Below are 27,721 nucleotides of genomic sequence, written 5' to 3' on the forward strand. Positions count from 1 at the left end.
ATTTTTATGTCGATAAGGCGTGTCTTTTATTTATGATACCTGACGAGCATATAAGGGAGTCTTAAGACATAATTTTAAGCTGATTTAACTGAGTCAACATATTCATGTCCACCATGTTCTTCCCAAAGCCTGCCCACCTTCATCAATTGGTTATCAAGCCCAATCTGCTGTTGGGTAAACCTAATGGCAATACTCTGTTAACACATCTTCCTGTCAGACGCTTATTGCACAAAACCAATGTACTTTTCCATGTTTGTGAACAGGGTAAAAAGAGTTGTCATTACCAAAAAATTTATTGAGTCCTTCGCAAAGTCTACGGCGACGGAACTATTGCCTTCCCAGCCCGAAACACGGCGCTTCAAAACAACTTCCGAACCAAAGCCAAAACAAACAGAATGCAAAGCGCAAGAAAATCTCTAACAAGTGTCAACAACTGGCCGAAAGAGCGGGAGAGCGCAAGAGAGAAAGCTTTGGTGGGTGTGAGAGAGTGCTTTTGGGAAAGCAAAATCGAGCTTTGGCCGCTATCGAGGCAACATAAAGGCCCGCTCAGGAATCGTTTCAGTTGACGTTGAGATTCCTGGCCAGAAACGACCCGAGTACCAAGTGGCTGCGACGCGCGCTTCAAAGAAAGCTGGAAAAACGCCAGCAGCTACAAGCAAGCTACAAGAGTTTTTCCTAAGCCTAGGAAAACTAGTGAAAAAGGCAAGTTTAAATGGCAGTTGCTTTCGACAAAACAGCCCACGACTTCTGCGCCAGCATAAGTTTTATGTGTAGGTGTATGTGTGTGGGCGCGCGTCTGTGCTTGTGTGTATCTATGTGCGTGTGCCTTTTGTGTATCCGTTCGGTGCTCAGTTTTGAGTTGCTCCAAATTATATGGAACAACAAAAATTTGCTTCATATATGTAATTGAATTAAGGCAAGGGGCCCAGCCAGCAGCGAAGCGTTCCCTTTTTTTTTATGTAAGGAATCGTGCAAAAGAGCGGAAAAAAGAACGTCAAGAATTGCGTAAAGTATGTGGCATGCCCCACACCATGCCACAATGCCATTAAGTGCTTAAGTAAATTATATAAAACCATTTAACGCATCGATGCGCACTCATAACCAAAGCAAAAGTACTCAGCTGGCAGCTGAACATTATAAATAACTCTCAGCCTTTTACCAAGAAAAATACACCAACGCAGGTGCCATGTTGACGTACATAAGATATATGATATGCCCTAACAAGCACACATGCCACCACATACATAGATGCTCCAACTGAGTAGCCGAGTAAGCTGGGGCTGGGGCGACCGGTTGCCAGCCCACGCGCTGTCCGCCCCCAGCACACGCTCAGCAAAAAGAGGAATACACCATCTCTAACAAGGACAAACGAAGCGCAACCGCCCACGCAGTCCAACTGTCTGTACTTGCCTGAAATTGAAACATCTTGGCGGGCGTTGCATGGCGAAATTTTTGAAGTGCGCATTTTGTGGTTGCCTCGTTACCCGCCCATTCACCCATTGTCCGTTGCTGTTGTTGCGCCCGAGTCTAGTCCAGGTGTGTCTGAGAGTAACAATTTTTAGCGTCACTTTCGCTTTCGCTTTCGTTGGGGCTGTGGGCGAGTGCCCTCGCTCAAGCGTTGCGCTTGACCATAACCATTAAAACTGTCACATTGCGTATACGCCGCGTGTTGTCCTCGACCATTGTTGTTGCTATAAGCTCGCACTCAGCACCCACGCGTGCCCCGAGAGCACAACCTTACTCTCTTGCACACTCTTTTTCTGCCGCCGCCCCCCCCCCCCCTCCCCCACCACCCCCTCTTTTTCTCTCTCTCTCACACAGTCACTCGCTGTCTCTCTGCTGTTCAGCTGTTCGGTTTCTGTTTTGTTTTGAATCGCGTTTTTGCATATTGCACGTAAACAACCAAGACCACCCACTATTTCTTCCTCTTGGTGCCACCCCCTTTTGGCAGCTTATCTAGACGCCAGTTCCCATCAGTCCATGCATTTGCGCACGTTTTAGTTTGTTTTTGTTTGGCAATTTAAATTTTATTGTGATTTTAATGCAGTGCAAAGAAAACAAACAAAAGCAACGTCGAAGAACAGAACGTGCTGGCATCCTCTGCTTTGCATAGAGCCATTTGGCGCCTAAGTGTGTGCTCTCCCGACGAGGACTGATATTATGGCATAGACATTGTTGTACTTGTTCTTGCCGTGTGCGCATTGGCCTGGTAGCTTTATGGGCCCATTATGCTGGCTAGAATCATTAACTTAAAAAAACATAATGTTTGTTTCTTAAGCTTATTTTAGTACTCCTTTTCTAAATTTTAAACGATTTTTATATAGGAGCTCACCTTCCGGTTGTTTCTTTCGAGAATTTATGATTTTGTGTTCCGATGTTGATGCGTTAAGCTCCTTTTGCGTCTATATAACGTAGTAATCCAATGCTTTTGCTCAACTTTTTACCAACAAATTCTTTTTATGACATCTATAGAAATATAACGCTCAAAGTTGAACACCATGTGAAATTTGTAATACTATCATATCCGATAATTAAATAATTAATACATTCGACCTGTTATAAGCTGTTGTACGACTCAGCTTATTATGATTAAAAATTAGAATTCGGAATTGCGCTTTATAAATTCTATGTAGGGACGCAAATCCAAATAGCTGGCTACGATGAGCTCTTTATCGTCGACCTTTTTGGAGTCGAGCAGCAGGCCAACCAGGTAAAAGTATTGCGGCTCATCCGAGCTCACCTCGATGCCCACCAGTGGTGCACCCACGTAATACATCTTCATGCGATCCTGATAGCCACAGACGGTGTGGTTGTTGGTAGTGAGTGTGCCATGCTTTTCCTGGCAATAGGGTCTACTGATAGTATGCACCCAGGTCTTGTGCTTGAGCTCAGAATTGGTGGGCAGGCCGGCTACAACGAACAGTTGTCCCACCAGAGTCTCATGCAACGACGACGAGGGCGGCATGCAGACGGGCATTACATTTGTTGTTCGACTCGCATCCCGCTTGAGGGTGAGCACCGCCAGACTGTGCTTCAGCGAAACTGGATCGTACTCGGGATGTATAGCGATCCCCACTATTGGTATTTCCTGGGCAGGCATTACGCAGTAGCCATCGTCAGCGCAGTCAGCCTCGTTTGCCTTGGAGGTCTTGTTCCATACGCCCAGCTGCACAGAGTAGGCATTGGCCCGCCCATCGTACAGCAGGAAACAGTGGGTGGGGGCCAGAACATTACGCGGGGATATGAGCACGCCGAGACATCCATCATTCGGCAGCTTGGTCTCGTGTCCTGGTGGTTGGATCAATTAGTGCCTATTGTGTCCCCGGCTCGATATCTTACCATTTTTGTACATTATGCGTGCCAGCCACTGATGCTCCGTGGGCACCGCAAAATTATTCTGTCTTAGCAGCTCCTCCTCGCTTATGTAACCACATTTGGCATCTTCCAAGCTGGCTGATCGCACAGCTCCGGTGGCGAGAAGCACACAAATCAAACCGAACTCAAGCTGCATCTGGGAGCACGACTTGAAATTAACTAAACTGGAAATCTTATATCTATGACATTAGCGCCAGTAAAGGTATTGTGTTATTGTAAAACAATAAGAGGGCTGCTCGATAAGTTTGGCTTTACTTGTATTCTTTTAAAGTACACTCAGAGAAAAACATAAACTTTAATTTAAATCAATCACAAATGTTTTGAATGAACAGCCAAATCTAAAATTTCTTATCTCTAGAACATACTTCTAATTTAAAGAACTTCTTAATGCTGTTCTCATATACGTATATGTATCTCATATGTATTGGACCCAATGTGGATCCACTCTGGTTTTTGGCATCCCCACATCATTGCTTAAATCTAAAATTTAATCCCTTATGTTCAGTTACTTGAATGACTGAACCAATTCAACAATTCATCTACTGAGAATGGTCCTAACTATGAGCTTATATTGTTCAACCAGTTCCGCTTGTCATTCCATAAGCCTGTCCTAAAACTTTACTCGCGACCCACTTGTTTCACAATTACATTCATTAGAATTCCAGTTATATACTGTGCATAGCTATATCGTGGAAAGACCCAATCATAATAATCGACAAGCAAGTCAAGTCTAGTCAAGCAAGAAAACTATATTTACGGAAATTATTATAAAACAGATTTACATATGTTATACAATTGATGATCAATGTAATATACGCTCGCTTAGCGGGTATTCTCCATAATCCAGCGGCGCCAGGGTTTTATGTCTTGGATAAAGAAAACTGTGGGTCCTCCCTCACTCACCACCTTTACCAGTAAGCCCACCAAATAGAAGCTGCGCGGCACATCTTTCTCAATGTTCATGCCCATGAAGGCAGAGCCTCTATAGAAGACAGTGCGCTCCACAGGAAATGCGCAGAACTGATTTTGCGATGGGCTCGATTTTCCACTCAGCCGACTACAGCGATTCTTCGATATGGCCATTGCAAGACCTTTGCCCTTGCGGTAGTTACTATTTTCAAAGCCGCCGTAGTGGAAATACCTATTGATCCATGAGGCGGGCTCTGAAATGGGCTGCAAGCACAGCGGTTGCACGTGGGCAGTCATTTTGATCCGATCCGATAGCCGTAGAATGGCCAAATCAATGTCGCCCGTAACCTTATCCGCCTGTGGATGCATCGTAATCGCCGCAACCGGTTGTTGCACGGGCCCAGGCACACAAAAACCTCGTTCATTGCAGACTAACTTCTCGTCGGGCTCATCCTTCTCATTCCAAATGCCCAGCCGCACGGCAATCATCTCCGGGTGGTCATAATGGTCGCGCACGCACGATGCTGTGGTCAGGACATGTGATTCGCCCACGATGACCACATTGCAGCCGGCGTTCTCAAATGACTGACCTAGCAAAGATTTAAATAGTCTCTATCAAAGGCAGTGCTCTACGGCTTACCCGCTCACCAGCTCACCTTTGCGTTGGAAGAGTACTCCCATCCAGGGGTACTCGGCGGGCTGCGTAGACTTGTCTTTGCTGAAGAGCAATCGCTCCTCGAGGTTGCCGCAGTTCAACTCCGCGCTTGCAGTGGCTGAAAATTCAGAGCATTAGCATATTGCAAATCATAAACTTAAATAAGAGCTGCCATTTACCGCTCAGCAAAGTGCCAACTAGCACCACAACTAGTTTTCCCAGAATTTTCATATTTCCAACATGCTTAGCCGCATCCATTTCTCGTCTACCTGAGAGCTCAAAGCAAACTGAAAGCCGCTTAGAGCAAGCAGCTAATCAATTTACAATCGCTCAACTTCTATGAGAACTAAATGGTCGGAGAGTTGAGTCAGGTTAAACATTTTCTCACTTAATGAATTTAATTGAGAGAGATATTGGGTCTCATCAAGTACTTTTGCTGTGCTGCCTTATTTAAAGCAAAGATTTTATTTCCCATTGAAATCTAATTAAATACTAACAGGTATTTCCCGGTCTTGTCCGGCTTCAGTTTTTGAAACACATCAATTTTACGGGCAAGATCCCGTCACAAATGTGTTTTGCCCTCGTCTCAACTGAGAAACATTGATATGTCAAAATGAGTTTAAGGATCATCGAATTTCTGATTTGCAGTCTCAAGCGTTGAAGCCAAAAAATCATCTTTCGTTTATACATCCTATGATTTGCATTTATGATAATTTTGAGAAATGTGACCGATCGGACGAAACCTTAAACTTCCTCCCATAGAGCTTTGACCCATTTTCTACCCAGGAGCGGTAAATATTATAAAAGGGATTAAATAAAAGGGATTAAAACGTCACTCTCAATGTTATACATAGATCTTGAAAAATGAGTTTGAGTCCGGCTGTTTAGTAAAAACAAATTAATTTCATACAACAGAAACTGAGATTTCCTTCCCACTTGGCTTCATGCTCATCAGCAGTCAGTCAGTCAGGTCTAACAGTTTTCCACCAATTTACCACTGTTGCGGGTGAAATTTTTGAAACACGTTTTCATTAAGTTCTTTGAATTTGAGTTTCCACCAAGGAGGAATGGATTTTGAAAAAGTTCGAAATAGCCATCAGAAGAATTTTGACAAACATCTTTAAAAATGAGTTTGAAGCCGATCGGATGGAAAGCAAATAAGCTGAATACAAACGTTTTTCGCGGTTTTTTACACATGCGGATCTTCCTGAAACCCCGTTTTAACGTACTCCTTTATTACATAAGGTAACTACAGTGAACATTACAGCTTCCTAGCTATTATGGTATGGTCTGTGCGTTGATCACCAATCGGTCAGTCAGTCAGTCAGGACAAACAGTTTAATATATAGAGATGGGATCCAAAATGTCCGCAATCAAAGATGTGGAAAACTAAAAAAACCGACTTTGGAAGGAAGTAACAGTAATTCAAGTTGATTATCTAAAGTTGAGGCTAGAATGTATGTAAATTCGGGGGATTCTATAGTACCCCTCAGTCTATCTAACATTTTTCTTCAATTCTTAAAAAAAAGCCCAATATAAAGATCTGCTTATGCAGATACTAAAAGATACATTTTTACAGCATTTTTGTAAATCGCGTCTCTACAAGCGGGTGGGCGGGCAGACGGACATAAGAAAATAGACTTAGCTAATCGTCCTGATTAAGAATATATACACTTTATCGAATCGAACATGTTTTGTTTTGCATTTATTACCCGATTTAGATGAGCACAAGTATAAAAATATATATACATAACCTCTTTCTCCTGCTAAAACCCTATTTGATGAATAATTTAATTCTTTTATGCAATTCTTACATGGCCTAAATCTAGAATAATATTTGTGCTCGGCCTGGACACGCATTAAACGCATACAAGTCCAAGGCACAAGCACATTAAGTCATATGTCACGCAGATATTGCTAATTTGAGTCTTATTTGGGCATACAATATGATACAGGGGCTCCTATACAAATGCCCTAGGCTTTAATTATCACCTGGTCTTATAGCCATTAAAGTCTAACGTGAAAACAATTTTTGCATGCCTTGGCAGGTGGCCAACGGCCAACGTGTGGCAGCCATTGTTCATAGTAGTTCCGCTTCCCGTTTACCCCCAAAATGACAACATTTTTGCTGGCGCTGTCGCCTGTCACTTGTCTGCCATCTACTGTCAAAGTGGTCGTCATAGTTAGCGTTTCAGTTTTCGAAAAACCCACAAAAGGAAAACGAAAAACTTCGGCGGCAATCTCAATAATTCTCACATTAGCTATTAATAGTATATAAACAATTTGCATATTGCATGAGCTTGAAGCCAAATAAATTCTAGGCTGGGACGGCCCGGCAGAGTGTGGTAACTGAATAATTAACACGCCCGACAAGTTGTCAACTGTTGCCTGTTTTATTTTCTGCATGGCTTAGCTTATTACAATTCAGAATTAAAATTCAGCATTGCGATTAATAAATCCAATATAGGGACGCACATCCAAATAGCTGGCTACGATGAGCTCTTTATCGTCCACCTTTCTGGAGTCGAGCAGCAGGCCAACCAAGTAAAAGTATTGCGGCTCATCCGAGCTCACCTCTATGCCCACCAGTGGTGCACCCACGTAATACATCTTCATGCGATCCTGATAGCCACAGACGGTGTGGTTGTTGGTAGTGAGTGTGCCATGCTTTTCCTGGCAATAGGGTCTACTGATAGTATGCACCCAGGTCTTGTGCTTGAGCTCAGAATTGGTGGGCAGGCCGGCTACAACGAACAGCTGTCCCACCAGAGTCTCATGCAACGACGACGAGGGCGGCATGCAGACGGGCATTACATTTGTTGTTCGACTCGCATCCCGCTTGAGGGTGAGCACCGCCAGGCTGTGCTTCAGCGAAACTGGATCGTACTCGGGATGTATAGCGATCCCCACTATTGGTATTTCCTGGGCAGGCATTACGCAGTAGCCATCGTCAGCGCAGTCAGCCTCGTTTGCCTTGGAGGTCTTGTTCCATACGCCCAGCTGCACAGAGTAGGCATTGGCACGCCCATCGTACAGCAGGAAACAGTGGGCGGGGGCCAGAACATTACGCGGGGATATGAGCACGCCGAGACATCCATCATTCGGCAGCTTGGTCTCGTGTCCTGGTGGTTGGATCAATTAGTGCCTATTGTGTCCCCGGCTCGATATCTTACCATTTTTGTACATTATGCGTGCCAGCCACTGATGCTCCGTGGGCACCGCAAAATTATTCTGTCTTAGCAGCTCCTCCTCGCTTATGTAACCACATTTGGCATCTTCCAAGCTGGCTGATCGCACAGCTCCGGTGGCGAGAAGCACACAAATCAAACCGAACTCAAGCTGCATCTGGGAGCACGACTTGAAATTAACTAAACTGGAAATCTTATATCTATGACATTAGCGCCAGTAAAGGTATTGTGTTATTGTAAAACAATAAGAGGGCTGCTCGATAAGTCTTTGGCTTTACTTGTATTCTTTTAAAGTACACTCAGAGAAAAACATAAACTTTAATTTAAATCAATCACAAATGTTTTGAATGAACAGCCAAATCTAAAATTTCTTATCTCTAGAACATACTTCTAATTTAAAGAACTTCTTAATGCTGTTCTCATATACGTATATGTATCTCATATGTATTGGACCCAATGTGGATCCACTCTGGTTTTTGGCATCCCCACATCATTGCTTAAATCTAAAATTTAATCCCTTATGTTCAGTTACTTGAATGACTGAACCAATTCAACAATTCATCTACTGAGAATGGTCCTAACTATGAGCTTATATTGTTCAACCAGTTCCGCTTGTCAAATAAGCCTATTCTAAAACGTTACTCGCGACCCTCTTGTTTCACAATTACATTCATTAGAATTCCAGTTATATACTGTGCATAGCTATATAGTGGAAAGACCCAATCATAATAATCGACAAGCAAGTCAAGTCTAGTCAAGCAAGAAAAATATATTTACGGAAATTATTATAAAACAGATTTACATATGTTATACAATTGATGATCAATGTAATATACGCTCGCTTAGCGGGTATTCTCCATAATCCAGCGGCGCCAGGGTTTTATGTCTTGGATAAAGAAAACTGTGGGTCCTCCCTCACTCACCACCTTTACCAGTAAGCCCACCAAATAGAAGCTGCGCGGCACATCTTTCTCAATGTTCATGCCCATGAAGGCAGAGCCTCTATAGAAGACAGTGCGCTCCACAGGAAATGCGCAGAACTGATTTTGCGATGGGCTCGATTTTCCACTCAACCGACTACAGCGATTCTTCGATATGGCCATTGCAAGACCTTTGCCCTTGCGGTAGTTACTATTTTCAAAGCCGCCGTAGTGGAAATACCGATTGATCCATGAGGCGGGCTCTGAAATGGGCTGCAAGCACAGCGGTTGCACGTGGGCAGTCATTTTGATCCGATCCGATAGCCGTAGAATGGCCAAATCAATGTCGCCCGTAACCTTATCCGCCTGTGGATGCATCGTAATCGCCGCAACCGGTTGTTGCACGGGCCCAGGCACACAAAAACCTCGTTCATTGCAGACTAACTTCTCGTCGGGCTCATCCTTCTCATTCCAAATGCCCAGCCGCACGGCAATCATCTCCGGGTGGTCATAATGGTCGCGCACGCACGATGCTGTGGTCAGGACATGTGATTCGCTCACGATGACCACATTGCAGCCGGCGTTCTCAAATGACTGACCTAGCAAAGATTAAAATAGTCTCTATCAAAGGCAGTGCTCTACGGCTTACCCGCTCACCAGCTCACCTTTGCGTTGGAAGAGTACTCCCATCCAGGGGTACTCGGCGGGCTGCGTAGACTTGTCTTTGCTGAAGAGCAATCGCTCCTCGAGGTTGCCGCAGTTCAACTCCGCGCTTGCAGTGGCTGAAAATTCAGAGCATTAGCATATTGCTAATCATAAACTTAAATAAAAGCTGCCATTTACCGCTCAGCAAAGTGCCAACTAGCACCACAACTAGTTTTCCCAGAATTTTCATATTTCCAACATGCTGAGCCGCATCCATTTCTCGTCTACCCGAGAGCTCAAAGCAAACTGAAAGCCGCTTAGAGCAAGCAGCTAATCAATTTACAATCGCTCAACTTCTATGAGAACTAAATGGTCGGCGAGTTGAGTCAACTAAAACATTTTCTCACTTAATGCATTTAATTGAGAGAGATATCGCATTAAAAGCATTTAAAGAAAATAATAGCTTTAATGATATAAATTCTTTTAAGCGTTGAGCTTTTGGAATAGCTATGAAAAGAGTGCTCCTTTCAAGGATATCCCTTTTAGCAATACCCTGTATCCTATTTAACTTTCCATGTACCCTTGGATGGGGAGGGGAGTTTCGCAAAGGTGACAATAATTTTCGAATTTGCATAAATAAAAATTGTACTATTTGGTTCAGAGATCGAAACAGAAGAATCTGCATCGCCATCAGATAAATTTAATTATATACGCTTCTGTATATTAAAGAATAATTTAATGACTATATCAATATATAATACATGCGAATGATAGCTATTTAATCAATATATTTATATATACTGAATTGCAAATCTATTCATTCATCGATGGCTGGCCATAAACTTATTTATTTGCCCATGGCCCATTGTCTCTGGTCTAAATATTTAATGTTTCAATTAGAATGTCATTATCGCAGACAAGCAGTAGGCCTCCCAGTGGGACGCATAATAGATAAGTTGAAGGGCGCAAGAACTTTGATGTGGCCTTCAAGAGAGGGCAGCCAGCCATATTTAATGCAGCAGTAAAAGCTAAACAAATTGCCCCACTTGCTGTGGCAGGCAGCAACAATGTGAATGTTTATTGTTCACACAGACGACGTTGACTTTGGCTCAACTTGACCTGCACGCTGAGGCATTCATAATTCTCATTGTCATGAGGCACCCGCACACACCAATACGCACGGACACATCCACATATACACAAGACACATATAGCCATTGTGCAATCGTAAGCAGCGTTATCCTTGCTGCAGCAGGCGGTCAGTTGGCCATTTAGCAATGAAACCTGGCTGCTTGCCTTGAGTTTTTGGCCAACCAGCAGCTGGCCGAAACGCGTATGCAAATTATTTGTGCTTAACGTTGCGTGATTGGGTGCGGGCTTGCCCTTTGCTTGTAACAAGCCTTCAGCATTGCCTGCAAGATGGCCATCAAGCAGCTGGAGACGGTGCCCGCACCCGTTCGCCTTGAATGTGGCTACCCAGCTAATCGGAACGGACACGTGAGTGACTAATGGCGAGTCATTCGCTCAGACGGTCATTTGGAGTTTTGGAAAAACACAACCAGAGCATCTAAGAGTTCTTTTTGAATATCCCCCTACAGCTTGGATGAATTAGAAATATAATGTTTATAGTTACCTCCACTAAAACTGAACTTTAAAATTAAACTTTAAGCATGTTTTATTTGTAAGCATTAGTTCAAGGCTTAAGCCAAATTAACAAATTATAATATTCTTAAAGAAGGCACAATATGTTCTTAAAATTAAGCTTCTAACAAGTACAAAATATTCTTAAACCAAGAGGTCTTATTATAAGGATATATATTATAATGATAAATGTTTTTATGTAATCTATTTATTACTAAAAACAAGTCGCATTCACTCTGCAATCAATTATGACTTATTTTGATTGACAGGAACGGGACACTATGAAAGTCAGCGGCGCTTAGCAATGATAGAATGACGCGCGACGGCGAAATTCCAGCCATCTTTAATCCGAAACGCGTGCGCACACCTTCCGTGGTGGTCACCGGCGACTCCCCGTCGAATGGACTGTACAATAATAATAACAGCGGCGGCGTGGTAGGCGGTGCCAGCAGCAGTAGCATAAACGCTGTCGCTGGCTGTGGCTTCAGCAATGTGCTCAACTCCAGCAATCCGCAAATAACCCACCAAGATTCAATAACATCGAGCCAGCAGGATCCCAATGAGGTCATTACCATACAGGCGGACACGCCCACTGGCACGCACGGGACACAGCATCATTTTGGCGGCGACTCAAGCGAAGCACAGACTGGTCAATTGGCCATAGATCAGCAGCCAAATGGCCAGGCAGGCGAGGATGCGGAGGTGCGTTTTCGCAAGCTCAAGGCCTGCAAAGAGTCCTGCTGCTCCGAGCTGGCCAAGAAGGTGAGTGTCGGAATATATATTCTATATAGTAGAGGTTTTACTGAGGCACCAACGTGTCCGGGCAGATGTACTTTGGCGTGTGCGTTACCATTCTAGTGACTGCCTCATGGGTGGGCGCCACGCACTGCATCAAGTACATGTATCTGTATCGCGCACCCTATGAAGACGAGCTGGAAGATGATCTGGATACGTCGTCGAGCCGCGCCGAGCTCAGCAGCGAACTGGAGGATATACTGGCCATAAGCGACTCGTCGCTGCATCATGTCGAGGACGCCACCGAGATGTTCAACATACCACCGCGCCAGCCCATCTACTTTAATGCGCCGTTCTTTGCGGCCTGGTTCTTTACCAACTTTTCGCTGCTCTTCTTTCCCATCTATATACTGGGCCTCATCTCGGCCCGCAAGTGCGATAAGCTGAGCGAGATACTCGCCGAAGTGCTGCGTGGATTTCGCGAGCGTGGCTTCACCATTGGTGAGTGGCTTCACAAAGTGGGTCAATCGCATTCGAAATGCAATATGCAGGCATTTTATAGGCCGTTTCCTCAATCGCTGCCTGTCCTTCTGCATCCTGTGGCTGGTAACAACATATCTGTACACGCTGTCGCTGCACGTGCTCTTTGCCACGGATGCACTGGCACTGTTCGCCACAAATGTTGCCTGCGTCTATTTGCTCTCTTGGGTCATACTGCACGAGCAGTTCGTTGGCGTGAGGGTAAGTATGGGAGCCGCCTACCCAGCGTGCCATGGCACATTGGCAAAAATAACAATACCTACCTTAGATTGTGGCCGTTATCCTGTGCGACACGGGCATTGCTCTGCTTGCCTATATGGACGGCATTACGGAGAGTCGCACATTGGGCGGCGTCGTGCTGGCCACGTTAGCTGCTGCCGGCTATGCCGTGTTTAGGGTAAGCCTGTCAAGCCCTTTCGTGTGTTAGGCATGTCGTGCTCATGTCGCCAGCTGCTCCATTTTCTAGGTTATGTTCCGCAAGGTGATGGGCGATCCGCCGGTGGCCCAAATCGCATTCACATTCACCGCACTGGGCCTGCTCAATGCTTTACTGCTGTGGCCCGTTGTCCTGGCGCTATACCTGACAGGCGCCGAGAATCTGGCATCGGAAAGCATTCCGTGGAATATACTGCTTGTCGCAAGCGTTCTGCTTCTGGGTAAGCTTCTGGGTAGCAGCTGCACAGAAAATTTATTTACTTCCTTTTTATTGCTCTAATTAATTTTAATTGCAGTTTTTCACGTACTCATGCAGTTCAGCGCCGCCGTTACCTACAACATGTTTGTGACATTGGGTTTGATAACCGCAGTGCCCGTTTCTGGTGGTACGTTCACAACCTCTCAAATCTGCTGCTCAGCTCCGTTTCGGTTTCGGGCCAACAAATACTTTAGCAATGGGTATTCGCTTGAAGGATTTCGTGACCATATATTATTTTAAATTGCAATCTAAACTGTATGTATGCACATACATATTTGCCATTATGGGTCAAAGTAGTATTATTATTTCGTTTAGCTCGAAGTAGTTGCGAATAGCTTAAATAGTAGTACTCGAGATTAACCCGAATCACTGACTTTGTGCTCCATACTTTTATGATAAGCCCTCTATCTTGTTGGTGAAGAAGATCTGAGATTTGGCGGGTTAAGTTTCACCACTCCTGTTCGAAATGGGGGTCAATGTCTGTACGAGCAAAAGTTTAATCTACATGACACAATGCGTACATTAATAACCTTTTAATATAGACGGAATGATTTGATCCTAACTTTTCGTTTTCAACCCTTCTACATCAAGCGTGGAATTCAAGAGGATATTCCCCAAGTTTTGGAAATGGGTAGAAAAGCAACGTGTTAAGTGCAATACAAGATCGGGAAATACCCGCCTGTAAATTCTTTTAAAAAGGCACTCTTAACAGATGTGTCAAAATGAAAAAAAAAATAAATCCACGTCAACTGAAATCTAATTTTATCATATACACTTTATATACATATTCATATATTAGCACTCGATGTCATACTGTACAGTGCGACATTTGCGGGCATGAAACTGGCTGGCGTTATTCTGATTGCCATTGGATTTTTCCTCGTCATGTTTCCCGAGAACTGGCCCGACTATATAACGCGTCTGCTACGGTGAGTACAGACCTGTTTGCCATTATTGTTTTATTTTTGTAATAAGTATTATAATGCTAAACATTTATTATGCAATTATGATGCTAATTTTCTTAGCGATTACAACTCGTGCGTGTTTTTTCAATAATTCACGATTTTCGTTCGATTCGTTTTTTTATTGTAATTATTTTGATTTATATCTTTGTTTCATGCAACTATTTTTGAGTATAAGAAAAACGTATTTTCGTGTATTTATCATTTGTTGATTTGCTAAGTTCATATGAAATTAATAAAATAAACATTAACAGAAAAAAGAAAAACAAAACATTAAACTTATTAATTTGTCTCTAATATACTTGTATGCATAACATAAAAATATATATTTAATTTTATATAAACAAACATCTTGCAGAAAGAGCGTTCGTGCCATTCTCCGTTACCAATGTTGTTGTGAATTAGCTGAAATTCGCTATGCTCATTCGGTAGGCCAAATACACAAGCAAAACCCAAAAACTTCCCAAAAACCAAATAACTATTACCATTATATCAAAAAAACTATATTACATTAACATATTTGTATAAACGTTGGCATCATAAGATAGTTAATACCGAAACGTTTTAAGAGATCTTGAGCTTGAGTGCCACACAATATACCAGAAACATGGCAGATTTTTTACTGACTGAACAAGTATAATATATACTTACTATACTCGTATCTTATAGTAAGCCACACACAAAAATATACTATATGAAAATACAACACCCTGGCTTCCAAAGTTTGTGCTCACCCTTTCAAAAGATATACATACATATAAACCTATTATAAATGAATATGTTTCAATTTAGTTATACCTGTGTACAACACTCCAACTATATACATATATTGCCTTGTTACACAACACTACAACTATAAATACCTTTATATATATATATATATATGCCGTTTAACAACACTACTTCAGGCCGTTGTGCAGTTGGCCTATGAAAGCTACTTGTTGTTTTTCTTAATGTGTTTTTTGAAGATATTGTTTAATTGTTGTTAACACCTTTAATCATTTCGTTATCTGACGGCAGTTCAGAGATTTCTATAGCAAAAACTGCCAATCTACATACAACTTTTACATATACGTACATATATATGAACCCAACTTACAAATATAATTTATTGTTTTTTTTTCCGACCACCTTTGTATAAAATATCTTTGTATATGGATGTTGTTGCCAATATTAACCATGCTGAGGTTCCATTATTGTAGTTCTTACACCCAAACACACACACACACACACTCACACACACACATACTCAATCAATCTACTGCCGTAGCTTGACTTTCGCTAGTGTTGCGAAATTTGATTAATATAGACCTGTTAAGACCCCCAACAGCATTTGATGAAATGGATGCTATTGTTCTTGCAGCCTGGTTCCTTGTTTTTGGCTGCTTGTTGTGCGATCAGTTGATAGTACACGCTGCTTATGTCACAAGTTCTTTTTGCGTTAATTTTCATTTCGTTTCGTATAAACCACATGGCTAGAAATTTTTGTTAAAAGACAAAAATCTGTAAATACTTGAATACAATTTTGATATTTTGTTGTTCATATTATTTCTACCAATCTCTTCAACTGTGTGCACTTTGTAAACAGGGCGCAAGCATAATAGAAATCCAGATATCGTAGCATGACTGACTCAGAGTCCCCCATTGTTCAGTTTCTTATAGTTTAAGGTTATTTGTAAATTTACATATTCAAGAATTCTAGCTGTGAAAAGCAATTAAGAATGCGATCTATAGTGTATATGTGTGCGTCTGGTATGGTTACGGGAGCACAGCAATAAATACAAAAAAAATCCCCTATAAATAAAATATTGAAATAAAAATCCACATAAATTGTTAATTATTGGCATGTTTTTACAATCGTATTTATTGGTTATCTATAACATTTCCCATTGGCCACTTACGTTACTTTTCAAAAACTATTGACTTTCTGTTTCAGTTTCTCTTTGATTTTCTCTACTGTGTGTTCTGTCTCTAAGCTTAAACGACTTCTAATCTACTAAACTCTACACTATTGCTATATACTCTACTTATTTCTTAAATAAAAAATGGTGTCGACATTTCTCAATTGTATTTACAGAAGCATCATAATGCTGGGTCACAATGCGAGGTGAGTTTCGAGAGTTCGCGCAATGCCAATGGCAAAAAAAAAAAAAAAAAAACATTTATATATTTTGTTAATTTAAGCATTATAAGTCAAGGTGCTCAAAGCTGAAAGTAACTTTTTCTGTTATTATACGCCGTACGGTTAAACCGTACTCAAAACCCGAAAACTTAACAAAGATAAATACTCAACAGTTAAATATTGTTTTAAGTTCAATTGTGCTTTATTCAAAGCTCGACTCGTAACACTTTGAGCTGACGGGTTTGATTTTTTGACAGGGCATTACTTAAAAACAACAATATAATATGACATGATAAGTATTCCTTAAATATTTCTAATCGATTGCTTTAAAGAGGGTTTGAAGTTGATTTTTTCTTGCTATTTAATTTCTTGCATCGGATTGTTTTATTTGATTTTGTTCTCCATAAGCTGCAAATGAAGTTAACTTTCGATTATAATTCATTTTTTATTTGTCTCTTGTTTTTTTTTTTTTTGATAAGATACACAGTTCTAGTAGTTTTGAGTCAATCTTAAGTAGCTTAGGTACCAGTCACTAAAAGTGCTACTTATTTACTTAAACATTAAAAAAAATAAACATTAAGGTAAGTTCTCTCGGCGATATTTTGTCCTCTTTAATAAAAGTGCTCTATAGCAACTAAAGATTTGCAAATTTTTAAAAAGCACTCGTCGTTCTCCTAGAGATCTGACACTGCACAAAAAAATAAATTCACCTTCTCTATAAATTTTTCGAATGGAGGATGAAAGAGACTCAAGCAAAGTGTTTTATTTTTTTTGTCTAAGCAAATTGAATCACACAATTCCTCATTTATTTACTTTGAATACGAACAAAATTTTCAAATTAGCAGCTCTCTCTAGTAGTAAATACGTTTCTAATTTTCTATATATAGTAAACACCGCTAATCTGTACAATTGCTTCTTTTCTTCTTGTTTTTTTTTTCTCGACTTTTCTTCACCTCTGCCACGATCTGCCTACCCGTCTATCTATACGATTGTCTCCCCCTCTTGAAACGCTCTCCGTCTGCCTCTTCTCTCTCTCTCCCTCTCTCTCTCTCTCTCTCTCTCTCTCTCTCTCTCTAATTATTTCGACACTCAACACGAACTCACATCACACGTATCAACCTGGCTAAATTATCTACACAAATTGTACAACAAATATTCAACAACATTCAATTCTCATTGCAAAATTCGAACAATTAAAATATACTGCAAATATACCAAATATACCACAATAAATACCACGTAGCGGTAGGCCAGCGCTTTGTAAACGAGATGCTGCAGTCACCGGACCGTCCACGAGATATGCGCAACGGCACATCACGCGTTCCTTCTCGCACCACATAAGCTAAAAGTTGGAAAAACCAAAAAACCATAAAAAATCACAGATATTCTGTACAAAAAAAAAAAAACAGACAACAAAAAAATACATATATTTTGTAAATGATTTTCCAAACAAACAAAAAACAGTAAAGAAATACGAAAAATCAGAAAGTCCAATGGAGTTTGGGGTAAGTACCTCAACATATATGATTTGCTAATGCCTGTAAAATTGATGAGTAACTCGTAAGGTACAGTTGCCACCTTTTAGAGTTAGTTGAGGACAAGCAAAGTTCTCGGATGCATTTGGTTTCAAAATAGATATTCTTTGTTCTGCTTAAAGTCCTCTTTAAATTATGTGTTGTTCTCTTTCTCTCTTTCTCTCTCTCTCTCTCTCTCTCTTTCTTTTTACTTCTCTTGATCTCTTCGTATTACGTTTTTTTTTTGTTTAATTCACAGATCGCAGCATATTTATGCGTCCCATTATAAACATAAACGAAAATATTATGCCGTCAACACGAACTCATATGTTGTTTGAGCCAAGCGCATGAAAAATAACCCGATCCCAAAATAGAGCAAATTTTTGTAGCGAACGTGTGCGGCTTTAGGCAAGTTTTTGTTCAGCCCCACGGACCACAGATGCTCTTTATAATTGTCGTAAATGTCGTGAACAAAAAAAAAATAACAAAAACTAAAACAATTTTTTTTTACCAATTAATTAGTAAAAAGTACAATAATACTTGAAATTGCGAAACAAACGAAACGGTGAGCGCTTTTAAGTATCTTTTTTTTCGAACATTAGCTATAGAAACTTCATTAGCCACCCTCGTATTGTTTCTAAACTAACTTACTATACACAATTCTAATATATATTATATTCGAATATTTTGATTTTTATTTTTTGGATTTTTGCTATACCATTGTAAATAGCTGCACTTTGCTTACATTGTTGTAAATGTATTTCAATGTTTTTCAATTATAAATAGAACGGCACAGCTTACTGGATCTCTATATAGAAATATATATACATATGTGGCACCTGCGTATAGCCTCCGCTTAAACCTGCAATTGCCCTTTAATTACACGCACACACTCTTACACACACACACGAACACAGACACTGACACACACTTATTATGTAAATATATAAAATATTAAATGTGACATACTTAAGAAACATCAGTAAAAAATCAGTAAAAATATATTTAAAAAGAAAACATGCTAGCTAACAAATCTTAGACGCCTACAATTTTAGTGTCAACTAGTTAGACTATGTAAATGCATTGCTGATCAACTAGCAGATATCCTGTAAAAGTAAGCTGCCCTATAAAGTATATGGAAATATAAAGCAGTTGATCCGCTTTGTATATACGAGTATTTATACATACTTATTAAAAGCTAAAATCAAATGAAAAATGTTTAAAACAAGATTCATATATGTACATACAATGCATTAGAATTGAACACGAATTGCCTAGAAAATAAAGCAAATGTAGACAAACTATTTCTATGCCATTTGCTAATATCTTAACTCTTCTTTGTGCTCCACACTCCTACACTACTCTGATTAAACCCAAAAACAAAAAACAAAAAAAACACACACACACACAATATATACATATATAGATGGGGTCGCGGCCCTCGGAGCGGTATTTCAACAGGTCAGCATCCCACCATTATCGACTATCGGACGGGATACATAAGGTCCCATCTTCGTTCACCCTCTGGCCGTGTGAGATGACTGATCTATCGCCAACTTCAGCTGGGTTTCTGCATGGCAGCACCAACGCACACCACCACCAGCAGCTTGTACATCAGCAGCACCACCATCGACACCACCAGCACCAGCAGCAGAATCTGCAGCGACAGCACTCGCACACATCGCTAACCATGATCCATCGGCAGAGCAGCAGCCACAGTGTCCATGGCAGCCGACGTGGCAGCGGCGGAACTCGCGCCCCACCCACCGGCACAGGGCGCCTCTTCTCCTATTTTGGCAATGAGCACGAGCACGAGCATGATCGCAAGAAATCAGAGACATCATTCTTCAATTTGGGATTCCGACGCAAGTCCACGGTGGTATATTACGCGCCCACAGATTAGCCGCGGGTTGGTCAAGCTGTTGCATATCAAAAGAATGTATGCAAAGTACAGTGAGCACACGTTTGCAGCAACAACCAGGCAGCTTAGAGTATGTTTTGGGGCGTACGTACCACACAATATTATATCGTTACAAGTTTATCATATTTATATATATATATCGTTGTTGTTGTAAGAGTTTTTATTGAAATCACATGCAGTTCGAATTTTGCTCAAATATTTATTATACGCAACAAGTACAGATACCACGTAGTTCATAGGCGACACGAAATAGAGTTTTCCAAAAGTCACAGAACCCATGCAAAAACCCATGCACACTGAAACAGAAACAGAACCAGAACCAGAAACAGCATGAAGAGACAGATCGAGCCCCTTATAAAACTGAGCTCAAATATGCCCCTGAACTTTACTGAGTACTTACTGATATACACAACAAATATATTAGATGAGAAACAAGAGAAAAAAAAAACACAAAATTCAATGTAAAAAAAAAAAAAAAAAAACAGACACAAAGAATTGAATGATATATCGAAGCCAATTGTTTTTAGCAATTATATAGTACTTATATATAAACCAAATTTATAAAATAAAGATTAAATTATGAAACATTTTAATGTATACCCACACTACGGCACACCTTGAAAGGGTTACTAAAATCCGAAATTTATAACTCATTGTTGAATACAAAAATTCGGTATACTAGTCTAAGGGATATTGTTCGTAGACATCACATACAAATTTTAGAGACACATAGAACAAAAATTGCCCGTTTAATTGTAAGCTCATTTTAACAACTAAAAACCAGATGGAAGATCTAAAAATGATTTATACTCGATTCGTGGGTTATTTTATTTAAGGTGCGTTTTTTATTTGAAACAGAACCGGAACGGATTTTAATGTTGTTTGTGATTGCTTTTGAAATATTCGTGTGTTATGTTGTGTGTATTGTTCCAAACGAGTTGAATAACCGAAACCGATCTGTTTTAGTGTTAGTTATTGCTGGGGATTGTATGATTGAATCCTGATGCATCCACACAAGCATTCAATGACTGAGGAGCGCACGCTCCCTTGTTCGTGGCGACATGGAGCTCGAATTGAAGCATACAATTTCGCAGCTGCCTACTTTGTAATTGTATTGAATTATGTAGCCACATCCAATAATTGATTTGTGATAGTTTTTAAAGATGTTTAATAGCCAACTATATTATGCTACTCCCACCCAAAGAAAAGTGGGCAGCTGTCAGTGTAGCGGGAAACTGTAATTGTAATAGACCACAAAATAATAAAGAAACCAAAAAAAATAAAAATAAAAAAAACACTATAAAAAATGGCAAAATGTTTGCTTCTCTTTCATTTGTCTCGGTTGCCTTGAGTTAAATGTCAGTTGGTAAAAAAATCTCACATGCGGACATACTATAAAGAAACCTCAGTACAAAAACATCTCTCATTCAAATTGAAACCCTTCCAAAATTTGTTAAAATTCTAAAAGGATCAAAAATAAATCAAAGTTCGAACTAACGATTTATTCTTCATATTTCGCGGATAGCTTGGGCCGATCGTAACTAAATCGTTTCAGTTCAGTCGTGCACACAACTACCGCGATATAAGAGAAACGTGACGCCCGGCGATCAACGGGCGGCAACATTTAATTTGGTTTTCCAAGGTCTTGTGTTTTGTTTGTGTTTTGTTTCAAAAATAATAACCTTTAACGGAAAGTCCTTTTGCACTCGATAAATCATAAAGTTTGCAAATTTTATTTGAACTGTGTGCGTTTCGTTCGTGATTGTAGAACTCAGCCTTAACGTGGATGTCAATATGAATAAGTTTGGTAAGTGAAAAGAAAATCATGATTAATGTTATTTTTAACTATAAATTGTGTATTGTGTGTACAAAGCATTTACAAACGTTTCTTTTCGAGCTAAACATGATTTCTGCTTCGAACACTGCGTGGCATTTTGACTTAAAACTCTATAAAATATGGGCTATAAAAAAGTCGATATACATAAAATTCGAATATATTCATTCTGTCAAGGCACTTAATATTAAAAATACATAGAAAAAGAGATTGTTTAAATGGACGGACTTACGATTAAGTCTATATATGTATATATTCGAGCATGGAATTATTGTTTTTAAGGCACAATTAACACTTTATCGATTGTTTCGTTTTTGTACTGTCCTACAAACTGATATAGGGATATGTGTATATTCAAGAGCAGGCCAGACTCTGCTTAAGACACTTAAATCAATCAATATATATATATATATATATATATGTATATATTTATATATGTATAAATATACCACTTGAATTGTGTACCCGCGGCGCCGGCTCCTGCCTGCAGCCGGCAACGGCACAAATGGAAATGGAGGAGTTGCCCAAAACGCAGCGGTCGTCACTGCCCACCGGCGCGCTGTTGCCCTGATATGACTATGAAAAATGTGTGAAAATATTTTTTGTGTACATGTCCAAGTCCAGCTACCTATCATTTTTTTTTTTTAATGAAAAAAGAAGAGTTGGCTATTTTTTTGTTGCCCTGGCAGGAGACCAAGTCGAAGACCAAGTGGCTGATAAACTGGTTCCTGCGGCGCATAGAAAAAGTTCTCAGGGTATAGATAATAAAAATTCAAGCGCATATGATAATCAAGGCGCAAAAAGAGGAAACGCTGGCATATTTAATTCAGGCAACAAAAAAATGGCCAATGGACCATCGGACGCCGCAATGTCGACGATTTAATATAAGAAAAACACGACGGCAGGCGTTCGCTTATTTTTTGCTTCTACTTTTTTTTTTTAGCCAAAAGGCTATGGCCAGCCGCTGGCCAGGCAGGAAAGGTGTGCGTGCGGCACAAACAACCCTCAGCCTGGCTATAGAGGATGGGTGTAGGTACGGGGCCTAACTGGGTTTTGATGTTAACAGGTTTGCAAACTCTGAGCGAGCACACACGCACACAGCTGTGCAGCTTCACGGACATTAGCAAGGGCCACAGTCGCACCATCAGCAGCAGCAGCAGCAGCAACAACAGTAGAGACGACGCTTCCGTAATCTGAGCGCAGTAGGCGCGGCTGTTTGCGCTTTTCTGCTGCTGCTGCCGCTTTTGATAGAAATGACAAATAACCAGATTCATTGTAATAGATTATGTCTACAACTTAATCGCCTTGCAGATAAATGATGACAATGTTCAAAGGCGCATCTAGAGAATATAAAATATATAAGAATACATACATATATGTAAATATATATATATATAGAATTCGGAACGGACAACTTGGTTGGGTTTTCTTTGATATTTTTTTTTTTGGGCAACAGCGCGTTTTGTTTTGGGTGTCAATTTTGTGTCTTTCAGTTGCTGTTGCTTTGTCAGTTTTCTTTACGATTTTGTTTTGTTTTTACTTTTTATGAAGAGTTTGATGTGAGCTTCGTGTGGACGGAAATTGAAGTTAGATATTTGGCTTATGGACGTTTAACTAAATCTATAAAGTAGCGTTAACGTAAGGCCAATCAGTGAGATGACCAAACCCAGCGCCGATTGCAAGCCCGATGCACCAGCCAGGCGACACTTGAACATATCGTAACGCGTCTCCTTATCGGCAACAATGTTTTGATACTCTGCCTCAACCAACTGGCCGTCATAGTAGGTAATTAGATCCTCAAATGGATACTCATAGCCCTGCAGGCACTCACATTTATAGCCGCCAGTCTCATACCCACGTCCCATGATGGGCACACACTGTAAAAATGCAGAAGATTTTTTTAAGCGTTTACAGCTAGATAAAGTGAATACATACATATGAGGTTTTCTCATCGCACTTGTGCGTGCCCTTAAAGGCATTTGGCTCGTAGTACCAGTCCGGGCACTGATTGATGTCCAGCTGCAGCATGTCCATGGACACAGCGACCACACCCCTGCGAGAAGAGTCAACAAATTAGTCTGTTTAATTGCTCACATTTGCATGACAATGCGACTGAAGAGCCACAAGTCATAAGTTAGGCCATGTCAACACTCGAAAATTAGACAATCAAATCATAGAAACTACAAACATAACATTTGCATGTGAATGGCAATGGGATTGGGAACGAGTATGGGACTGGCCCTAAAAGGGGTGAGCAGGCCCGCGACGGCGGCACGCAGCGGACTGGCCCAACAGCCCGTCTAAAACCCAAACGAAAAGAGGGCCCTACCCTTTTTATGGTTTACTTACTTGAATTCCAGTTTGACTTTGAGGCTGTCCCACCCAAAGAAGGGCACCGCATAGGTCACCAACCACTTCTTGACGTAGCCATGGCAATCGAACTGCGGCTGAGTCCAGTAGCCGTGCTTGATGCTTGCAGCGCGATACGAGTTGGGGTAGTGCTCGTACTTTTGCTGGTATTCACCTGTCTCATTGTGACGTATCTTGATTTTCATGTAGAACGTCTCTAGATCATCAAAGTTCGTGTTCCAGCGCTGTTTGAGGAACTTGAAGTACTTCTTCTCGGTGTAGAGCTCGTGCGTTTTGTTGAGACGCGCCAGATCCTCCACCTTGAACTTGCGCGTGTTCAGCTCCGTTTTGTATGCATAGGGTGCAAAGTATGTGCGATTGGTGAACTTATTGCGCTCCCAAAGCGTTGACGCCGACCAGACCTTACTGTCGCCAAGCACAATGGCCAGGGTCTCGCCAATCATTTGATCCTCGGTCAGCGGTTTGTCCGCCACACGTTTGCCCGAATATACCTCATTGGGATCCGATATCTATGCGATATAAATGTTTAGCTAGAGTCTGTTCTTATTTTTTTTTTTTTTTTTTTTTGTTGGAATTCAGAAATGTCCCCAAGCATTGGGATTTGTAAGCTAACAACTTGAGCAAATATGAGCATAAAGAAAAATATAAGGCTAGAGGGAGGGTAAGAGGAGTCCAGTTTATGCGAGCATTTGCTTCTCTTTGCTGCTGCTGCTGCAGCGTCTGAAGCTGTGGCATTTAATGAAGACGACGCCTTGTGGCGAACCCGTTTTTCGTGTCCTTTGCGCTCAAACTAATGAATTTAGCATTTGGTAATGGTTTGACACTGAATATTTAATTCACGCCGCGGCTGGCAACTGCCAACTGGCAACGTATAACTGAAACTGAAACTGGCATTGCAGGAAATTCGAGGAAGTTGAATTACGCGTGGAAAATTATAATTTACACTTGAGAAGTTTTCAAGAGGCGACATCGAAGGCGCTTAATAGGTGTCGGGTTTATCAATTATTGCTCTTCATTTAGCGTGAAGGCGATGGGAAACAGTTTGGGCCCCTCACTAGTTGCACGCTTACCTGTAAAAAGGCGCTAATAAAGTTGGCCAGACGCACGGCCATCTTGGCTTCGTTTTCGAACTGCTCCTTGGCGCCAAAGCTAACATCGCCGCGCAATATCAAATCTTGTGGATGGAAGCTGTCAGGATTATAGCCATTAATTAAACGTACATAACTTTAGATTTCGAGCACTCACTTCTTGCATGTGCGATAGTTGACGCCGTGAATATACTTCAGTGCTTGATCAACGTTCACATGCTCCGTGTGCAGTGCTCTGGAGCCAGTCGTATAATTGCGATACTCCGAATGCATATCCAAGTACTTCTCGCGTATGTGATAGGGCGCCTTCTCCCACTGTATGGGCAGCTTTTGTATCCCTGTAAGAGACAATATATTGAATAATAATGTGCATATGCTAATTGCATTAACCTACAGCCAATTTTAAGGCAATTGTATTCATTGTAATACTGTTCCGCCGAGGCGCGTTCCACGATCTCGCCAAGATAGGGTCGCCGTACTGTGTTGGGCAGTCGGTAGCCCGGCTTGCAGCGACACTGATAGCCGCCACGTCTAAAGCCCCAGCCGTGTAATGGTTCGCATTCGGTTGTTTCGATTTTACATCGTGCCGTGCCTGCAAAATGATTTGGTGGCTTGTTACCCTCGCCCAGCGGACACTGATTGATGTCTATGCGCTCAAAGTCCATTTCCAGTACGGACACAGCAGTATATCTAAAAAAGCAATCTACGATTAGCTAGGCTCAGGTGGAGACAATTGATTTTCACTCACTTGGGATATTCAATGTGCCGGAACTGGGTGTGCCTGGGATAAATATCTGCAATGGGCACCACGGCCGCCACCAGCCACTTGTTAGAACGTCCGCAGTCGAAATACGGGCGGGTAAACTTTATTGGGCCCTGTGTCTCTTCGGAGCCAGGCGGACCATGGAATGTGTATGTTTCATTTGTGTTGTTCGCATAGCGAATCTCCACTTGGTAGGTGATCTTCGTGTCATGCCGACCATCGACATTGTCCGGCAGCCAGGCGCGATACCATTCGTTTATTTTGTAAAGATCATGTGTGTAATCTTTCGATATGGAGTCGGGATGATGAGCGCCCAAGTCTTGCACATCGAAAGTGTTCCATGTGGAAATCTTTTGCAAGTGTATGGGATCATTGAAATCATCCAGGCGGAAAGTACGCGGCCCAAAGCGTGGGAAGGTCTTATTGAAGAAGCCACGATACGACGAGGAGTACGAGCTATTGGGCGCAAAGTAAATGGCCGAGGCATTGATGCTGGGGTTGGCTGAAACATCTGCCACGGTGGAAAGGAAATAGTACATCATGCCCGGATCATAGGTATCATTGATGGCCGGACGTATGAAGCGCGACTGCAGTATGTAGCTCCAGAAGAAGCTGCGACTCAACGCCATGTTTTGCAGATGCAGCAAGGCCGTGCGATTGGGAAACACAGGATTTACATTCACCTCTTTGATGTCCGGCTTGTGAGAGACGGCATCCAGCGGCATAAACAGATCCGCATGATTCTGTATGGGACAGTTGTCAGCGTTTACCTTGTCAAACTGTATTTTGATCTCATCAAAGGCGTCGCGCGCCTGCCACTCGTGCTGGGCGAACACGCCCACGACCAGCGCCAGCACAAAAAGCAGGTAGCTGCGCCCCAAAATCGTTGACGGCAGAAACAAAACCATGTTTGTTTGTGTGTGCTCGAGTTTGCCGCCTGCCTGGGCAGCTAAATCAAAGTATTTAATACACTTTTTAACTTAAAAACAAACTAAATTTAAAATGAGATTCCAGCGCATGCAGCCACACGCAACGCGATTAGTAATACAAATTAATGCTGTGCACTTGTTGGAACTACGCCCTCAAAATCAACAGTGTTGCAAGCGGTGGTGTTGATATCGCATCGATATATCGATAACGCAAAGACCAATGACTGCTGCATGCGTTACTATTCGATTACTATCGATGTACCTTGGTTCATTACATCGACTGAATCGGTGAACAAGTTCTGATTTTAAATACAACGCGCATTTTATTTTGTAAACATATAGCCCGTCTTTTTAAAGGGTCAATCACTTACATTTAGCGCCCCCGCCGCCCTCAACTGGTGTACACATGCATTTATAATTATGCATATTGCTGTTACACAGTTGACACTCCATTTATTATAGGTCCGCATGTGCCAGAAATGACTGCAGCGCACATTTTTGGGCGCCTGCCAGTAAAAATCATGCAATGCCCGTACTATGGAAAACTTTATAGATCCGACATTGATAGCCGTTTTCATTATTCACAAACCGGTAGAAAACATTGCAAACCGCAACGAGGTCAACACAGATATTTGGCAACTTGTGCAAGGAGTCTCGTGAACCGCAACCATTTCCTGGCTCCTATCACTGTCAATCTGTTGTGTGCGGTTGTGTTTGCTCCTCTGCCTTTTGTCGCCACCTGCGCTAAATGACACGAATTAGCGGCAGCTCGCTGCATCCTACGCTCCCTCATTTTTCCCCCAACTGCATTACATTGCAGCGGTTGCTCTCGGTCCTTTTGGCCAGTTCGTTTGGGTTATTTATTACACCTGTCGTTTTGCTTGTTTTTTCGCCTCTGTCGTTGCTTTTGCCCCGT

At 41.5% G+C, this 27,721-nt stretch overlaps 7 protein-coding genes across 15 annotated transcripts in view; 2 read left to right on the forward strand and 5 right to left on the reverse strand.

The window, feature by feature from the left end:
- Window positions 1-575: 575 nt before the first annotated feature.
- LOC6629908 (solute carrier family 35 member F3) lies at window positions 576-21,128 on the forward strand. 8 transcript variants are annotated; one of them, XR_011416083.1, is made up of 12 exons: window positions 576-702; window positions 11,603-12,095; window positions 12,161-12,569; window positions 12,631-12,809; window positions 12,877-13,005; window positions 13,075-13,264; window positions 13,340-13,429; window positions 14,102-14,231; window positions 16,342-16,371; window positions 17,630-17,891; window positions 18,160-18,465; window positions 19,327-19,467. XR_011416083.1 is itself a non-coding variant. In XM_032439336.2 (11 exons), exons 2-11 carry the CDS (start codon window positions 11,646-11,648, stop codon window positions 19,801-19,803), a joined length of 2,154 nt encoding a protein of 717 aa, XP_032295227.1. In that variant the 5' UTR covers window positions 576-702; window positions 11,603-11,645; the 3' UTR covers window positions 19,804-21,128. The 8 variants fall into 8 exon arrangements, 4 of the variants coding, with proteins under 4 accessions (XP_032295227.1, XP_015026989.1, XP_032295226.1 ...); XR_004304918.2 differs by lacking the exon at window positions 17,630-17,891; XR_011416084.1 differs by lacking the exon at window positions 18,160-18,465 and having other exon boundaries at window positions 19,327-19,433.
- Window positions 2,333-3,540, reverse strand: LOC6629912 (CLIP domain-containing serine protease HP8). Its single transcript, XM_002054122.4, has 2 exons — window positions 3,340-3,540; window positions 2,333-3,288 (listed from the first exon to the last, which is right to left on the reverse strand). The coding sequence occupies exons 1-2, from the start codon at window positions 3,509-3,511 to the stop codon at window positions 2,597-2,599; spliced, it is 864 nt and encodes a 287-aa protein (XP_002054158.1). The 5' UTR covers window positions 3,512-3,540; the 3' UTR covers window positions 2,333-2,596.
- Window positions 4,105-5,259, reverse strand: LOC6629911 (CLIP domain-containing serine protease B9). The gene is made up of 3 exons (XM_002054121.4): window positions 5,119-5,259; window positions 4,941-5,057; window positions 4,105-4,874 (listed from the first exon to the last, which is right to left on the reverse strand). The coding sequence occupies exons 1-3, from the start codon at window positions 5,195-5,197 to the stop codon at window positions 4,198-4,200; spliced, it is 873 nt and encodes a 290-aa protein (XP_002054157.1). The 5' UTR covers window positions 5,198-5,259; the 3' UTR covers window positions 4,105-4,197.
- LOC6629910 (CLIP domain-containing serine protease HP8) lies at window positions 7,314-8,311 on the reverse strand. Its single transcript, XM_002054120.4, has 2 exons — window positions 8,113-8,311; window positions 7,314-8,061 (listed from the first exon to the last, which is right to left on the reverse strand). The coding sequence occupies exons 1-2, from the start codon at window positions 8,282-8,284 to the stop codon at window positions 7,370-7,372; spliced, it is 864 nt and encodes a 287-aa protein (XP_002054156.1). The 5' UTR covers window positions 8,285-8,311; the 3' UTR covers window positions 7,314-7,369.
- On the reverse strand, window positions 8,877-10,017 carry LOC6629909 (CLIP domain-containing serine protease B9). Its single transcript, XM_002054119.4, has 3 exons — window positions 9,891-10,017; window positions 9,713-9,829; window positions 8,877-9,646 (listed from the first exon to the last, which is right to left on the reverse strand). The coding sequence occupies exons 1-3, from the start codon at window positions 9,967-9,969 to the stop codon at window positions 8,970-8,972; spliced, it is 873 nt and encodes a 290-aa protein (XP_002054155.1). The 5' UTR covers window positions 9,970-10,017; the 3' UTR covers window positions 8,877-8,969.
- Window positions 21,129-21,265: 137 nt separating the features above from the next.
- The window catches only part of Syp (synaptotagmin binding cytoplasmic RNA interacting protein), a 51,156-nt gene continuing 44,700 nt past the window's right edge, over window positions 21,266-27,721 (forward strand). For both annotated transcript variants that reach the window (XM_015171518.3, XM_015171519.3), the window contains exon 1: window positions 21,266-21,628. In XM_015171518.3, the coding sequence (XP_015027004.1) occupies window positions 21,616-21,628 (13 nt within the window). In that variant the 5' untranslated portion in view covers window positions 21,266-21,615. The remainder of the gene's footprint in view (window positions 21,629-27,721) is intronic.
- Window positions 21,651-26,965, reverse strand: LOC6629767 (uncharacterized). The gene is made up of 7 exons (XM_002054116.4): window positions 25,862-26,965; window positions 25,508-25,803; window positions 25,271-25,451; window positions 25,096-25,213; window positions 24,005-24,534; window positions 23,591-23,708; window positions 21,651-23,532 (listed from the first exon to the last, which is right to left on the reverse strand). Exons 1-7 carry the CDS (start codon window positions 26,782-26,784, stop codon window positions 23,266-23,268), a joined length of 2,433 nt encoding a protein of 810 aa, XP_002054152.1. The 5' UTR covers window positions 26,785-26,965; the 3' UTR covers window positions 21,651-23,265.

This window comes from Drosophila virilis, chromosome 2 (genome assembly GCF_030788295.1).
Source record: "Drosophila virilis strain 15010-1051.87 chromosome 2, Dvir_AGI_RSII-ME, whole genome shotgun sequence".
In the NCBI taxonomy this organism is placed as follows: domain Eukaryota; kingdom Metazoa; phylum Arthropoda; class Insecta; order Diptera; family Drosophilidae; genus Drosophila; species Drosophila virilis.